The 17,707-nt window shown below is 37.9% G+C and overlaps 1 protein-coding gene across 1 annotated transcript in view; it reads left to right on the top strand.

Annotated features, from left to right (window-relative positions):
• Positions 1-17,707, top strand: part of LOC126162942 (TATA box-binding protein-like 1) — a 44,579-nt gene that overhangs the window by 10,027 nt on the left and 16,845 nt on the right. The window contains exon 2 of the mRNA XM_049919774.1: positions 2,964-3,280. Within this exon, the coding sequence (XP_049775731.1) occupies positions 2,981-3,280 (300 nt within the window). The 5' untranslated portion in view covers positions 2,964-2,980. The remainder of the gene's footprint in view (positions 1-2,963; positions 3,281-17,707) is intronic.

Here is a 17,707-nt window from a genome sequence, read left to right as displayed (position 1 = left end):
TATGGCAAGTATATGTGAACATTTTGATTGAGCCATTGTAATGTTTGATTGGACAAATGTTTGGGTGGGCATATCAGTGAAGACGCTATCTATCCTATTTATTAAACTAGTTTTATCAGTCAGTAGAGTATTTTTTAATTGCAAAATGGTACATAATCTGTCATACATGTTCACAATATAAAAATTTCATACACACAAAAATAATTTTACTAGCTGCTAAAATTGTAATATTAAAAATTTATGTAGGGAGTTAACTAAAAGGAAACTTTGTAAAAGTATTCGGTCTTGTCTCCATTGAGGTATGGAGTTTCATATTTATGGGAATTGTTGCACTATGAAGGAATTGAGAGAACTATAAATTTTGTCACTTCACTTATTACTGTGACAACAAATTGGATACCTTTCTGGAGCAACTTAGCAATAAGAACTTAGGCTTGGGCTATTAATTTTCAGTAAATAACATCTCAGAGAGAGAGAGAGAGAGAGAGAGAGAGAGAGAGTCCAAACTGATCTTCCCTGAGATCAGCTTCTACCAGTTTTTCCATAAAGAATTTGTCTTTGTTTCGTGCAAGCATGACTTATTAAACTGATAGTGGTAATTTTCAACCTGTCAGCAGCTTTTTTCCTTGGAATTGGAATTATTACATTCTTCTTGAAGTGTGAGGCTATTTCACCTGCCTCGCGCATCTTGCACACCAGTGGAAGAGTTTTGTCTTGGCTTGCTCTTCCAAGGCTTTCAGTAGTTCTGAAGGAATATAGTCTACTCCCGGAGGCCTTGCTTTGACTTAGGTCTTTCAGAGTTTGTCAAATTCTTGTTGTAGTATCATATCTCCCATCTCCTAATCATCTGTGTCCACTTCCCTTTCTATAATATTGCCTTAAAGTTCAACTCCCTTGTATGGTTTCTCTGTATATTTTTTCCACCTTTGAGCTTTCACTTCTTTGCTTAGGACTGGTTTTCCATCAGAGCAGCTCTTCATATTCACACAGCTGCTTCTCTTCTCCCCAAGGGCTTCTGTAATTTTCCTGCAGGTGGTATATATCTTTTCCCGTGTAAAATATGCTTTGAAATCCTTACATTTGTCATTTAGCCATTCCTATTTAGCCATTTTGTGCTTCCTGTCAACCTGATTCCCTTTTTTTTTGTGTCATGTGGTGCATTTTTATATTTTCTCCTTTCACCAGTTAAATTCTGTCTCTCTTGTTATCCAAGGATTTCTATTGGGCTGTATCTTTATACATGTTTGATCCTGTGCTGCCTTCAGTATTTCATCTCTTAAAGCTACCCACCCCATCTTGTATTGTATTCCTTTCCCTGGTTCTAGTCAGTTGTTGCCTAATGCTCCCTCTGAAGCTCTCAACAACCTCTAGTAGTTTAAAGTTATCAAGGTCCGATCTCCTTAAATTCTGACCATTTTCCTATTTCTTCTGTTTTAATTTACAGTTCGTAATCACCACATTGTAGTCAGGGTCCAAATCTGCTCCTGGAAATGCCTTAAAATTTAAAATCTGCTTAAAATTTAAAATCTGGTTCCTAAATCTGTCTTACCATTATATAATAAGTCTGAAACCTTCCAGTGCCTCCAGGTCTCTTCCACATAAACAACTTTAGTGTTAGCTATGATTAATTTGTTCTCTGTGCAAAATGCTACCAGATGACTTCCTCTTTCATTCTTTTTCCCGAGTCCATATTCACCTATTATTTTTTCTTTTCTTTTCTTACTATTGAATTCCAGTTTCCAATCACAGTTAAATTTTCATCTCCTGTAACTGTCTGAATAATTTCTTTTACCTCATCATACATTTCTTCTATCTTTTCATCCTATCTGTAGATAGTTGGCATATAAACTTGTACTACTGTGGTAAGTGTAGACTTCATGTCGGTCTTGGCTACAATAATGTGTTCATTATGCTGTTCATAGCAGCTTACCCCATTCCTGTTTTCTTACTTTATTAAAATCACTCCTGCATTACCCCTATTTGATTTTATATTTGTAACCTTTATTCACCTGACCAGAAGTCCTGTTTCTCCTACCACTGAACTGTACAAATTCCCACAGTATCTAACTCCAACCTATCCATTTCCCTTTTTAAATTTTTAACCTACCTGCCTCATTAAGGAATCTAAATTTTCACACTGCAATCCATAGAATGCCAGTTTTTGTGTCTTCTGATGAGGACATCCTCCTGAGTAGTCGCCACCTGGAGATCTGAATGGGAGACTATTTTACCTCCACAATATTTTATCCCAACAGGATGTCATCATTTAACCATGCAGTAAGCTGCATGTACTCAGGGGGGGGGGGGGGGGAGATTACAGCTATAGTTTCCCCCTTGCTTTCAGCCGTTTGCAGTATCTGCACAGCATCTATGTATTTAGACCTACAGTGGTTGTTCCTGCAGACATGCCAGGTGAAAGTGAATGTGAATGTGAGGAAGTTCAGTTATAAATACCATTTCTCTCATTTTCCCCAATTTTGTTCATGTTCAGTCACAGTTGTGTGCCATCTGTTGGTTATGGACAAGATTTTAAGATGTAATGTTCTTTCCTTACCTCCTTTCAGTATTTCTGTTTCATATTTCAAAAAGACCTTCAGCATGTTACTGGATGTTAAAAGCCTTCTTTAGTTCAACGGTACTTTCTGTGTGTTGTCTTACCAGTCATCAGCTAATAATCTCACGATAAGCTGCATTAGTCAGGTGGGGTGAATTGATCTCATTTTTCATAGTTTTAATTCACTGCAGGACATTTTAGTACATAATTAACTTGCATCCTGCAGTAAGAAGTGTAAAATATGCAAATAATGTACTTGTTACTGTTATTCTACTGTGAAATTGAATATGAACGTGTAAAAGTAAAGCAGGTGTTGTGAAAGTTTATAAACATTCAGAGGGTCAAGTATTGAATTTTTCAGTTGACTATTATTGATTTTGATAGATGACAATGTATGTTCCTGTTTCAGATACGCTGGTCACAAATATGATGGCTGCAGCTATACAGGAGAATGGGCTGCAGTTATTACCAAATGGAAACCTAGCCCACAATATAGGTAATGTTGAGCCAGAGACGGAGCCTGATGGGACTTCCCAGCGTCTCATGCCTGCTGAAGGCCCTCAGCAGCCTGTCGCACAGGCTGAAAATCAGACTGACAGTGGTGAAACACCTGAAATAGACATTGTAATAAACAATGTGGTTTGCAGCTTTAGTGTGAGGTGCCATCTCAATCTAAGACAGATTGCACTGAATGGTGCCAACGTTGAATATAGGAAAGAGAACGGGGTGTGTATTATAAAAGTCTAAACAGTGATCATGTATTCGATGTAGATTGCATGCAGGTCATTAATAGCATGTATGTCATTTGGTTAATAACTGTTCAAATGGGACAGAATGGATCAGCACTAAATTGTTTCTAATAGGTAGTAAGTTTATAACTGATCTGAATTTGATTGATGATTATTTATAATGTAATTGAGATGAGTAGCTATGTCAACTGTGTAATATAAATAGTCATATTTATTGTGAATCTTTAACATTTTACTCGTGTTATGAATTGTTGTGGGCAGTTTGTGATAAAGCAGTAGTAAGAAAATGATAATTTATTTGTTAAATTCATATTATAGCCTAGAAAACAAGAAGTCAGTTACGTAATATTGCCTGATTGATAGCAGAGAAAGCATCAAATGGTTTTTATCATTCCAATTTGGTCTGAAGTTTTGGCAGTTATAGAATTGATGCAACAGTATTCGCTTTCTTACTCATTGGTGGTAATTTGCTACGCCATGGTTTCCTCATAGATACAAATTGGCACTTTGACATCTGCGCATGTTTAACTTCTCTGCAGTTATTTATAAATATTTTATTCATGAGTTTATTAGGATCAAGTTTAGATTTTTAGACACGCAATTGACTTGAGCTGCAGTTTCTCACATTATACATACCACTTTGTTACTACTGTCTTTAATGTATGGATTGGTGTGTTGGTTTGTGCAGTCGACATTTTTGTTTTGTTAGGGATGGTGATGTAAAGAAATTGATACTCCAAATATGAAATGCCAGTTTTGAGTAGTTTTCTTACCTTTTGTGCCATGTTTGTTGAAAATTCTCAGTATGCAGTGGCTGTTTTGTGTGTGTGTGTGTGTGTGTGTGTGTGTGTGTGTGTGTTATGGATGGCTGAATGTTTAAGGGTGCAGTGGTATATATTACTATTTGGCCATGATCAGTTAGTTATCTTATTGTTCCAAGTAAATGACACTTTGTCTGTTACAAGGGGCCATTGTGTTCCCTCTCATTAGTTTGCTAAATGTGCAGTTACTTCCAAATGATCTGGCAACTTGAAATTGATAACTCAGTGTGAACTTGTCGTAATTTCTGGTAAGTTCTGCTGTATTTGATGAGCAAGGTGTAGTGGTTAAGATGCTGGACTTTTATCAATTTGTTCAAATACGTGACCAGGCTTCGTGAATTAGGGATTCTGGGGTTTTCTTCGATAACTTTGTTACCTCTAAAGTGGTTGCTTCTTCAAACAGGCTGCAGCAGATTTTCTTCCCATGCCTTGTTGAATTAAACAAGTACTGAAACAAACTCTCTGACTGTGGGGCATTAAATTCTAACATTCATCTGTCTTATGTGCAATGTCCTGCAATCCATTGTCCATAAACAAATTTATCTGAAAGCAGTTCATTTATCGAAGGTGTGAGAACCATAAGCTCTTAACATAAATGACAGAAGTGTTTCAATGCATTTTGCAGTGTGTCTTTCACGGAAGTTCTGTGTGCACTGAGGTTGACCCTTCACCTGTGGTTTAGTGGGAGGCCATGCCAAGGTGGGGCTGATCAGAGGGCCTTCCCAGTTCATCTGACCAATAGGTTTTGGGCACTTTCTGTGGCTGAGGAAGGTCATGTGCCAGATGCAGTCACCTGCCCTGTTCCAGAGAGCCTCTCGGCCCTTCAGGTATGGGCATTTACGCAGCTGGGATTTCTGGTAGTTGAGAGCCCTAGTGTTAGGCACATAATGGGATCCCTCAGGGACATGGGTGCAAAAAGAGGAAGGAATTCAGTGAGTATTTAGTGTGCATATGAGAAGAAGTCACTCCAGATGTGGAAAAGGTGCTACCAGATACCAAGGTGCAGCCAACTGTGGGTCATGCTCACATCAGTACTAACAATGTGTTTTTGATCGGAGAGACTCTATCTTGTTTTGAGTGGCTGGCTGATATGGTAAAGACTACCAAACACTGCCAGTCTTGTTCGCAAGATGAAGGCGGAGCTCACCATCTGTAGCATTATTGACAGAATTGAATAGATGCCTGAATCAGAGACTCAGACCATTCTGCAACTGTGCAGGCTGCAGATTCTGTGACTTGTGCCATCAGGTGGTTGGTTTCTGGGTTCTACTTAATAGCTCAGGAGTCCACTACACACAGGAAGCAGCTACACGGATACTGGAGGCTGTGTGGAGATAACTGGATGGTTTTTAGAGGGTCTCTGGAAACTACATAAAGGGTGTTAGTGTAAAAGGGTGCAAGGCAAACATAGGAAGAGGCAGACCTAGCAACAAATGGTATAGAAGTTAAAAATTTTTGTAGCTGTGCTGGGAGAGAATTAGAGTTCCAAGAACTAATGGAAAGCACCGAAGCTCAAATTGGATTATACAGTTGCTTAACAGTTAAAAGAAAACTTTAGTATTATTTCAGATTGGTACCCCATACCTACAATTATAGTTGGTGGTGACTTCAATCTACCGTAGATATGTTGGCAAAAATACTTGTTTAAAGCCGGTGGTACGCATAAAACATTATCCAAAATTATACGCAATGCTTTCTCAGAAAATTGTTTTGAACAGTTAGTTCAGAAGCCTATTCAAATTGTAAGTGGTTGCAAAAATGCACTTGACCTCTTAGTGACACCTAATCATGAGGAAACAGGTAGCATAGTGATGGACACAGGGATTAGTGATAAGGTGGTTGCAGTGAGACTGACTACCATAACATCCAAAACCACCAAAACTTAATCAAAGTATAGCTATTTAAAACATCAGACAACAATCTGCTTGACACCTTCCAAAGATAGTCGCTCCTCCTTCTGACCTCACTAAGCATTGACCAGATGTGGTTTGAATGCAAAAAAAATAGTATCGACAGCACAGTACACAGAACGGACCGGAATACTGTTGCAGAAGTAACAGAAATAGTGTGTCAAATGTTAAAAATGCAAAATTCACAAGAATGGCAAAGTTTTAGAGAAGCTCAACATTTAGCACAAACTTTGATGCAGAATGCTTTTAATAGTTTCCACAACAAACTTCCATCTTGAAATCTGGAAGGAACCGAAAGAGATTATGGTTGTGTACAAAGTACACCAGTGACAAGACAGTCAATAACTTCACTGTGCATTTCATTACCTTAACTGTGGATAACAGTGGTGATGTCACTGATGACAGTACCATTTGAGCAGAGTTATTAAACACGTTTTTATCAAAATTCCTTCATCAAAGTCAATGAAGTAAATATTTCAGAATTAAAGTCTAGAACACCTGCCAGCATCAACTTACAGGTAGATTCCTCAGTGTAGCAAAGCAGCTTAAATTGCTTTATAAAGGCAAGACCTCTGGCCCAGATAGCATACGAGTCAGGTTCCTTTCAGATTGGTGATACAGTAGCTCCACGCTTACCTATCATATAAACCACTTGCTTGTCAAAAGATCTGTATCTAAAGATGTGAAAGTTGCACAAGTCACACAAATACCCAGAAAAGGTAATAGGAGTGATTCACTGAATTACAGACCCATATCACTGATGCTGGTTTGTTGAACATATACTGTGTGTGTGTGTGTGTGTGTGTGTGTGTGTGTGTGTGTGTGTGTGTGTGTGTTATGAATTACCTCAAAGAAAATGGTTTATTGACAGATAATCTGCATGGATTCGGAAAACATTCTTTTGAAACACAACTGGCTCTTTGTTCTCGCAAAGAAGTAATGAGTACTTACTGACAGGAGGGATGTCATATTGGTTCAAAATGTTTAGATTCCAAAAGGCTTTTGACAATGTTTCTCACAAGCAACTTCTATTCAAATTGTGCACCTATGGATATTGTCACAGTTCATAGTAATTGACAGAGTCATCGAGTAAAGCAAACTTAATATTTGGCATTCCCCAAGACAGTGTTATAGGCTCTCTGCTCTTCCTAATCTACTTAAACAACATAGGAAACAAGCTGAGCAGACCTCTTAGACTTTTTGCAGATGATGTGCTTGTTAACAGTCTTGTAAAGACATCACGTTATTAAAACCAATTGCAAGATGATTTAGACAAGATATCTTTATGGTGCTAAAAGTTGCAATTGAATCTAAATAATGAAAAGTGTAAAGTCGTCCACATCAGTATTAAGAGAAATCAGCTAAATTTGTCACATGACAAATCACATGAATCGATAGGCTGTAAATTCAGCTAAATACTTAAGGATTACAGTTACAAATAACTTAAACTGGAACAATCACATATATAATGTTGTGGGGGAAAGCAAACCAAAGACTGTAATTTATTGGCAGGACATTTACGATATGCAATAGATCTAATGGACAAGATGTGTTTAGTGGGGTGGCAATGATCAAAACAAGGGTGTTTTTTCATTGCAGCAGGATCTTCTCGTGAAATTTCAATCATAAACTTTCTCCTCGTATAATGAAAATATTTTGTTGGTGCCCACCTACATTGGGAGAAATGATCATTAAATAACATAAATTGGAGATCGCACAGAAAGATTAAAGTGCTCATTTTCCCCACATTCTGTTAGAGAGGAATGGTAGAGAAATAACTAAAAGATGGTTCAATGAACCCTCTTTCAGGCACTTAATTGCGAATTGTGATGTAATTGTGTAGATTGCCATATATTTGATCAAAAATATGTGTAGTTCTGGTGTCCTGGAGGTTGGATGCCACCAGAGGAGCTGGACTTGAATAGAAATTAGGACCCCCCCACAGCTGTCCTGTGCTCGCACAGTATGAGGACTACAATCTCGCCACACGAGTACGGCGGCAAATAGTGTTACATGTGGCCGGTATATAGGCAATTGCACAGCCAGTTAGTTCAGTGCTTGTACTTGATACTTTCAAATATCTCTTCGCTGTTCTAAGATCATTTCATAACTACCTTGATTGTCATCTAGCTACTCTCTCTGGTTGCATCATGGATTTCTCTCTCTGTTGTTCTTGGTCTTGTTGTAGCAGTTCCGATGACAGCTTTGTGTAGCACCTCATTGTCGTAAAGGTTTGCCCTTGTCCTGGTCTGTTGTCTTATCTGCAGTCTGTGTGTCGCATTTAGTTCACCTGCCATTAGATTGTGTTACTCTTCTGGCCAGCCCTCTTGTCTGGTGGCTTCCTCCATTTCTTCTGGAGTTCTGATGTGCACACCAGTATCTGGCTACCCACATATGTAGCAGTAATTACAGGCTTTAAATTTTACTTTATTCTGTATTTGATGAGTAACAGACATTGTACTAAAATAATTGTACTGTTCACTGAAGGAAAAGTTACATTGTGATGAGAACTTTGTTGACAGAAGACACCTTGGTGTAATGGGATTGAAGGAAAGAGCTAAGGCCAGAGATAGGCCAGAGATAGAAAAATAACAATTTAGACATCTGGAAACAGTAACAGAGCTCTCTCTTGACTGGAGTTCTTAATGGAAGTTACCTTTATTGCTGAGAAAGGGCAGTCTTGAAAACGTGAATAAAATGGAGGTATTCAACAAAAGAAAATGTGATTGATTGATGTAACATTTGTGTTTTCTGTCAAAAGCCTACCATTCAAAATACTTCCTTATGATTAAACTTTAAAAAGTCCACTGCCTAATGCAAATGTGCACAAAAAGTTCTGTTAAGTGTAAAGAAGACCTTCATTTTGGATTCTAGCGAGTTGGTAAATGAAGGTTAATGCATCTGAAATTAACAAAATGCCAGCTGTGTTATTGTATGCTACAATTACTTGAATTTTGGATGTTCTGTTTCCTAGTAGACATACAACAATGTGTTTGATATAACTTTCCAAAATGTGATTACGAATCTTTTGGATGAGATACCATCAAATTACCAACTTAATGTCGTAACATATAGTGTTACAGTGAGGTTCTCCATTATTGAGGAAATGTCAACTACTGTATTTACACAAATCTAGTGCACACTTTTTTTACCATACGAAGTACTCAAAACTGGGGTATGCACAAGATTCGATGGTGCATTAGATTTGAGTACAAACTTGAATGATTCATTGGTATTTCTTACCCTATGTAATATGAAGTAGAAAAACATTTATTAAACTCTAGCAAGAAAATATAGGTATGGTAACTGTGAATTAAAGAAAGGAAGATGTAAATCTGGTAAGAGGTTATAGAGTTAAAAGAGATGGTATATATTTCCAGTTCTGAATTCTGTTCGCAGGCATCAGAACAAAATCCATTACTGCCACGAGAGGAAATTTTCTTTAGTTGTCGGTTCAAATAGAACGTGTTGGGTGTGTTTTGTTTTTCCTTGTAGAAATTTAGGTACTGCCCCATACATAACAACACATTGTTGTACATCTCAACCTCGTTTCATTATTGTTCGGTTGCTACAGTACTTGGCAGCATTGTGTTTGCATTAGGTAGTCACTAAATGGAAGGTAAGCAGAGAAGAATATCGTATGAAGCTACTTTCTAGTGTAAAGTAATTCTTTATGCTGAAAAATGTGGTAACAGAAGACAGGAATAGAGTTCAATGTAGCTGAGAGTAACATCCACTTATGGAAGAAACAGAAATGGGGATTATTTGCAACTACCATTACTAGAAAGAAATTCACAGGACCTCACATATCAAGACATCCTGACAATGAAGTAAATGTTCTGGAACTTGTCCGAGAAAGGAGGAAGAATGGGCAACCTGTGACCAGTGACACCATAATAAAAAAAGCAAAAGAGGTAGCTGCAGCTCTTTAACATACTGAAGCAAGAGATTAAGGCTAGCTGGGGACGGGTTGAACACTTTAAGAAATGAGTGGACTTATCTCTGTGACGCAATACAATATGCTCAAAACTCCCACAGGATTTTGAGAAGAAAGTTCAAGAATTTCAGCAGTGTGTTATCACACTTTGGAAAAAGAAGAATCTTTTGATGGGCCAAATATGCAACATTGATGAGAATTCAATTTGGTTTCATATGCCATGTAATTAAACAATTGACGAGAAGGGTACAAAAGAAGTTACCGTCAAAACATCTGGGTGTGAAAAACAGCACATAACAGTAATGCTAGCAATCACAGCAAATGGGAACAAACTTCCCCCTTTTTAGTCTTCAAGCGAAAAACAAGCCCCAATGCTCCAAAAAATGAAAAGCTATTCCCTGATGACAACATTGTTCGGAATCAAGAGAAGGTATGGATGATTGAAACTTTGGTGCTTGACTGGCTCCGAAACTTGTGGGAACTCTGTCCTGGTGGTCTTGATGCATTTCGTGGTCGTCTGACTACGTAAAAAACAGGTGATCCACAGCCTACCCAGTCACCTTGTTATTGTTCCTGGAGGAATGACTTGTGTGTTACAACCTCTGGATGTTGGTATAAATAAACCTTTCAAAGGTTAGGTTCAGGAACAATACAAAAAATTGTTTTACGAACCAAATCATGAACTGACTCCAACAGAAAAATTAAACTTGCTGCACCCTACAGTATTGTACACTGGGTTAGGGCTGCCTGGAAATACATTAAAGCACCAATGATGGTAAAAATCATCCAAAAAATGCTGTATTTCAAATAATCTGTATGGCAGTGAAGACAATGTGCTCTGGAATGACTACAGAGGATGGCAGGGAAGGAGGAAAAGAATCTTTCTGATGTAGACTCTTCAGAGGATTCCATTAATGAGGACATTAGTGAATAATGATGAATAACGCCTGTAATTTATATTATGTTTCTTTGTATGTCATGTAGGTAATAAAGTTAGGTGTTCTTTTTTAGTAACGAATATGTCACTTATTACTGTAATGAGTAACTCAAAAATAAATTGTTTTTTATAGTTCACATATATATTCACTATTGTTTGAAATAAAGTTAGCATTGTAAAACAGATTTCAACAATACAAAAATACCCTATCAGTGATTGCCAAAATACCTTTTTTTATTGATTTAATTTTTAAAATTGGGGTGTGCATTACATTCGGTGGTGCATTAGGTTCCCATAAATACGGTATTTTTACTGATGTTGAGTGTAGCTTTGAAATGTTAATCATTTTTACTGCCTAACACTTTAAAGTATGTAACAATGAAAATAATCATTTTTTGACAGTATAATGTAATCAGATAGGTAAAAAATGTATTCAATAAGCGGTGGCAGAACATGCACATAAAAGGAGATTATAGTTGGACAAGCTTTCGGAGCCAGTGGCTCCTCCTTCAGGCAGAAGTGTTGAAGGTGAAGGAAGAGGTGTGAAGGAAGAGGTGTGAAGGAAAAGGACTGGAGACATATAACTTTCCTCCTCATCCCGTCCAGTAAGTCTCCCCTGACGCACAGTTCTGGGTGACCTTACCGAAATCTACCCCTGTTCGTAGACACCTCCAGTCCTTTCCTTCACCCCTCTTCCTCCCGCTTCAGTCTTTCCACCTGAAGAAAGAGCCACTGGCTCTGAAATATTGGCTGCTTGTAACCTTCTCTTATGTGTGTGTTCTGCCACCGCTTGACAAGTAGATTTTTTACGTATCCAAATACATTATATATTAAAGTATTGTAGTAATCAGTTAAATATCCAGGAAAGCAATGGCAAAAGAGCACCAAGCTAAAAGTATGATAGTTAATCTACAAGTAAATTGTTTGAAAAATGTTAGATACAAACTTAACTAAGGTTATAAGCAAACCAGACAAATTACTCACCCAGGAGACATTACACTAATACTTCGTGGCACTGCCTCTAGCCTTGACAGTGACTTCTCTTCAGTGAGGAAGAGGGTGAATAAATTTCTTCAGGTATGCCATGTGCAATAGAATCCTCTGATTGCTAATTGGAGGTACCAAATTGCAAGGATGTTGATTGCTATTTCACCTACAATTCCAGATTGTAACGCACGTTTGTGGTGTTACGATTAGGTGATCTAATGGGCCAGTTAGGTGTGATAGTGTGCCTGAGTGTCAGGCCAGGAATGTATGCCTGCCTGTATGTGAAAGATGAGTGTCTGCAGCATACACATCATGAAGATGTAAGAGGGCAGTTTGTCGCAAAGAATCTGGAAGTAAACACCCTAGTTCACGTTCGTGGTAAACTGCACGATTGGGCTAAAGTCACAGTTTGGAAATCTCTCAAAACCCTGTAGGACCACAACTGGCCTGAAACACACCCACCTCACATTGTGGGTTAAACAACTCATTGGGTCGTTGACGCGCACACAACACTTTGCAGCACTTGAAAAGAGGCAAAATCATGACTCGTTCTACCACAGAAATGTGCCTGTGTTTGGCTATTGTCTAATTAGTGTTTGGCTCATTGAAGACTTGCATGTAACTACAGTATGTCTCACAAAAGATACCTGGGAGGGGTCTGCGGGTCACCTAGCATAGCCACCAGCCACCACTGCACCTGACTCTCACACTAATCCGCCAGTAGTAGGCTGCGCACATGCTTCCCTGGAGATAAGCATAAACAGTGTTACCATCTGATTAACTTAAGCTCACCTTTATTTACAGCAGGTGCTCAAAATGATGTCCCTCTGTGCCAAGAGCAGCCTGATAGTTTTGCTAATGTGTATATGTCCCTAAATAAATATCCAGAGAGATTATGCTGTTCAAATAACTCTCGTACAATCATTCTTCTCTTACTCCATCCATGAACAGAATGGAAATAAACCATAATCTGGGCGTATACGCTCCAGGACACCTGGGGAAAAACCTGGGAATTTTTCATCGTTTTAGAGTTCAGATAAATTTTTGTAATTTTGTCTGGTAAGAACTGATAAACAGCAAAATGTGTCAAAGGCTTTAGGACAAAGACTATGGAATACTTCATTACAATAAACTGCTGCCAGCAAGTGTGATGTCACAACTGTTTATTTTAAGTTTGTTTGAGCAGTTGCCTGCGGGGTCATGCACATGAGCAGTCCTGTTGCTTATGGGTAGTACCTTCTCCCGCTTCTGGCTATTTAAAGTGTGGCTGTTAGCTATATCAGCAGTAACAACAAGCAGTGAGATGCTATCCGGAAAAAAATTTCTGGTGCGCCCAAGCTGCCAGATTGCCGCTTGCACACAGTAGTCTGGGTTGTAGTGGAGAGGGGGTTCGTCCCCACATAAGCTGTATTTACGTTTAGTGATTTTGCTGTTTCCTCTTCCTTTACACTTCTCACATCAAATGGAAACAAAATGGATTTCTGTGGTTGGGAGCTATCAAGTGAATTAAAATATATTCACATAATTACAGGAGGCTAACATATGTTATTAGTTTTTCTGATTTTATTTTCGCAATTTTGGCAGTCAATCGCCTTGCAGAACAATGAAATTATTTTTGTTGGTTTGTTAAATAAATGTGGCTTTTATTAATCTTTTCTCTGGAGGCAGAATCGAAGTGTTTCATTCCGCACTATTGGCTAGTTTCAACTGCTCATTGAATTTGAAGTGCACATTTTGATCTTCTGGCATGTATAGCATTATGCCATAATAAAGAACCAAACAGGAGATAATACAGTGCTGATACTCCAAGAAAATTTGCATCCCAAAAACCGCACTGAAACCTTAATATCAGGTTGGAGCCTAATTCAGTGTGAATCTGCACATACGAATGTGCACTTTTAAGCTGAATTATGCATTTTAGTATGGTGTATGAAATTCCATTGCTCTTGGAGTAACCTATTTCTTTTATGAAGTCATGTAAGATCCCTTAATACTATGTATGTACGAACATATGGGCTTCCTTCTTCACCGTAGCTGCCCACACACAATAACATGTTTTCTGGCGCTCTCTGGCAGCTGCTGAAACAAAGCTATTTGTAACAGGTGACTGGAAAATATTGCTAATGGTGCTTTGAAAAGCCTTAGTTTCTAAGTAAATTTCCTTGTACGCAAGATTGATTAGGTTACGTGTGCGAATGTGCAATGAATATCTTAAATCACAGAGCGTTTGACTCTCATTTAAAACTTAACACATCGAGGACTAGCCACTTAGAAGAATTTCGAGCTCAGAAGACAATACATTGTAGTCATTTAAAATTTTACTCGCATATTTTTGTGGTGTATCTTCGCAACACACGTAAAAAAGACCAATATTATATGTGAAAGCTTAACTTTTTTTTTGTGGCTACACTATGTACATTAATTAAAAAATTAACTTTTCCTATTCGCGTGTTCATACTACTTAACAGTGCTGTTGCTATTGGCTGACTACGTCATGTGTCCAGTATGCTTCGGAAACTAATGTGCTGTTTCAAATCTATACTTTCGTAATATGAATACAAAAATATGCAGCGTACTGTAACATGAAAATACGCAGCATAAGTGTTTCTGCACATCACAGATCTTTCCAAAACTTTTTTTGCTGAGTTTTTTCGTTCTCTGAAGCTCCACACTGGTGTAGAAAACCTTTACCATTCAGAGAATTTATATTTTTACAGCTCCAATGGAAAGCATGTTGTCATTTATCATGGGAAAAGTGTGTTTTTCACCTTGGAAGAAGTTTATTTTCACATGGGAAAAAGTGCAGTTTTTAACTGGGAAATCTGGGAAAAATTCAGAATTTTTTTTTCTTGTCCGCGTATGCTCTCTGATGATATTTGTTACAATAAAAGGTGCTCCCTGTTACACATCTCAGTTATCTGAAGGTTATGGATATAAAAAACTTAGTCTAATAGATGAGGATAATTAAGATGACAAAAAATACTGACGTTCTTAGGAAAAAAGATTTGTGGGAATTGACTTCAAAGATAATAAACTCTTCGTATGAAGAGAATGAAGGCGTCTCGGTAGAGAATAATATGCCAGTCACATTGCTCCATTCTCATATTTGGAACAAGTGTGTGTTCTCACAGTTGTTAAGGAGTGAGACAACAGAACACCACTGTGGTAATATCAAAACAACACTACTTTCTTAAGGAAAATTAACCAACTGTGATAATTATTGATTGTGATGTGCAGGAGAATGCAAGACATTAGTGGAAGTAGATTGATAAAAGGTGGGAGGCAGCACGAGGTGGATTAAGAGATTGCGATATAGTATATTTAATCATGGTCAATTCCAGATATCATAATAGGTTTACATTACTTAGTCTTGTTTAAACCAGTCTCCTTTTGTCACATTTACATTTGAACATGCTTTCTGTGAAACTGTAAATGAGGTGTTCACATGCCACCATTAATTAGGCAGGTTACACAGCATACATTTGCTAACCTCTTGCTATCATTCAGGATGAGGCCGCAAGTAGAGATTTTATACCTCATAGTTTTTAGACAGATGGGAGGGGGGAGATTGCAAGACTAGGAACAGCAAAGCAAATGGCAGCGTAGGGAAACAATGTTGCAAACCAAAAGTGGAATATTTATTTTAAATTCACTACTGATGGTAGCAGAACTAGAACTCATCCTAGACAGCAACCTCATTCATCCACTGTTAAGAAAGGTAGCCCAAAAATTGCCTCCTGTATCATATATTAGTCTCCAAAAAGCATTCCCACCAACTCATTGTACCCCTGTCCTCCCTCCAGCTAGTTCTTAACTTTTGTGTCTGTCACATCCTTTCTGTTTTTTCAAGTCTTTTTTACTATCTTATTACATTCTTCTGTTCTTCCTTTATTATCTTTCTTTTTGGACAGATATTCCAGTCAGTTTACCTTTTTCGTGGAAATTATTGCAGTACTGCAGCTGAATCTCTGGCCTATCTACTTCCTAGCTTACAATTAAACCAAGCACTACATTCACTTCTAACCTCTAAAGATCACCTTTCCCACCTTGCTTTGCCCAGAATGTCAGTATATAAATGATTCATTGTTCCTCAAGGGCTCCCTTTATTGTCTGTTGTTCAAAAAGTGGCAGGCATGGTACCTTACATGTCACAGTGTTATATATTAAATGACTCTTCAGTCTTGGCAAAATTTTTGCATTTACTAAGGTTATTAGATAACTTTGCAGTTAAGGTAGGTCATGTTAGAAGATTAAGTAAATCTCTGTGTATTGAATAATTCATTGATGAAACTAAAAAGGGGAGGAAAATAATAAGAGATCTATAGTTAGTAAAAGTATGATTAGAGTAGCCTCAGTTTGTCTAATTTACTTCCACATAAAAAAATGACGGTAGTGCACACTGTGACTTGGCTCGTAAGTAGTGCTGTGGACAAACCCATTTTTTGTCGGTATGTATTGGCTGTTCTACATCTGTAATCCACAAGCCACTTTATGGTCTCTGTGTTGGAGGCAGCTTCATGTAACACTGTTACTTCCCCCTTTTTCCTGTTGATCTTGATTGATGCACAGGAAAAAAAGATTATTGTTAAACCCCTGTGTGAGCTCAAATCTCTCTAACTTTACTTTTGAGGTCTTCTGTGATACATACAGAGGAGAAAGCACTACATTGGTTGACCCATCGAGGAATGTACACTCCCCGATTTTAACAGTAACCCACACCATAGTGCACAATGCCTCTCTTGTAGCATCTATCACTAGATCCTGAGCATCTTAAAGGCACTTGCAGGTGCTAAATGAACCTGTGATAAGATACTCTCTGCATCTTGTGTGTCCCCTGTCATCCCTGCCTAGTAAAAGTTCCAGACAGATAAGCAATGGGTGTAACAAATGGTTGCAAGATTCCTCCCTCATGGGTGGACTCCACTTCAAGCACTATCCCAATGGATCTGTTTGCCATCTGCCTCTCATGCTATTTGTTTTATGTGATTGTTCCACTTCAAATCACTCTATATGTACTCCTATGTATTTAATGTATGTGGCTGCTTCCATTAATTGTTCAGCAGTCTTAAAATAATACAATAATGGGTATTCTATTTATGCCAATACGTTACACTTGTTTCTGATCAGGGTCAACTGCCATCTGCACCTGTCAGTCCTCTACAGGCCTCCTTGCTTTTCACTACAATTTTGTAGTGTTGAGATTCGTTTATACGTAATTGTGTAATCCACAAATGGCCTCATAGAGCTTCCAAAGCTGCTGTTACATCAGAATATTTCTGTTAAGACTGATATGCTGTGTTCTATTTTGTCAGAATTCTTCAGTCCAATCACAAAGCTGTCTGATATTCCATACACTTGTATTTTGTTCATTAAGTGATAATATTGATCTTCACCAAAACCTTCCAGAAATTGAACACAGCATTAGTCTGGGTGCTGATATCTACTGTCTTCTGAGTCTTGTTGACAAACGAGCAAACTGAAAGGCACATGATCTTCTTATTTTTATGGAACAAAAGTTCATTTCTACAGAGGAGATTTCCAGTCCCTCAGAAAGATCGCAATACAGGAGAATAAAACATGTTCTAAAATAATTCAATAGCCTGATTTCGGAGATATAGGCATAGAGAGAGAGAGAGAGAGAGAGAGAGAGAGAGAGAGAGAGAGAGAGAGAGTGTTGTGTTGTGTTGTGTTGTGTTACGGGGCATTTTTAAAATCATTTACCGAATGTAACTTCCTTGTTCAACTCTAGTATGTGTATTTTGTAATGTTGAGATCTTTATTGAATCGTAAATTTAAAAAAAATGCTTAAGTT

The sequence above is a fragment of the Schistocerca cancellata genome, chromosome 2 (genome assembly GCF_023864275.1).
Source record: "Schistocerca cancellata isolate TAMUIC-IGC-003103 chromosome 2, iqSchCanc2.1, whole genome shotgun sequence".
Classification (NCBI taxonomy): Eukaryota; Metazoa; Arthropoda; class Insecta; order Orthoptera; family Acrididae; genus Schistocerca; species Schistocerca cancellata.
Note: the sequence above shows the minus strand (reverse complement) of the source record. Positions and strands in the feature narration are given on the sequence as shown.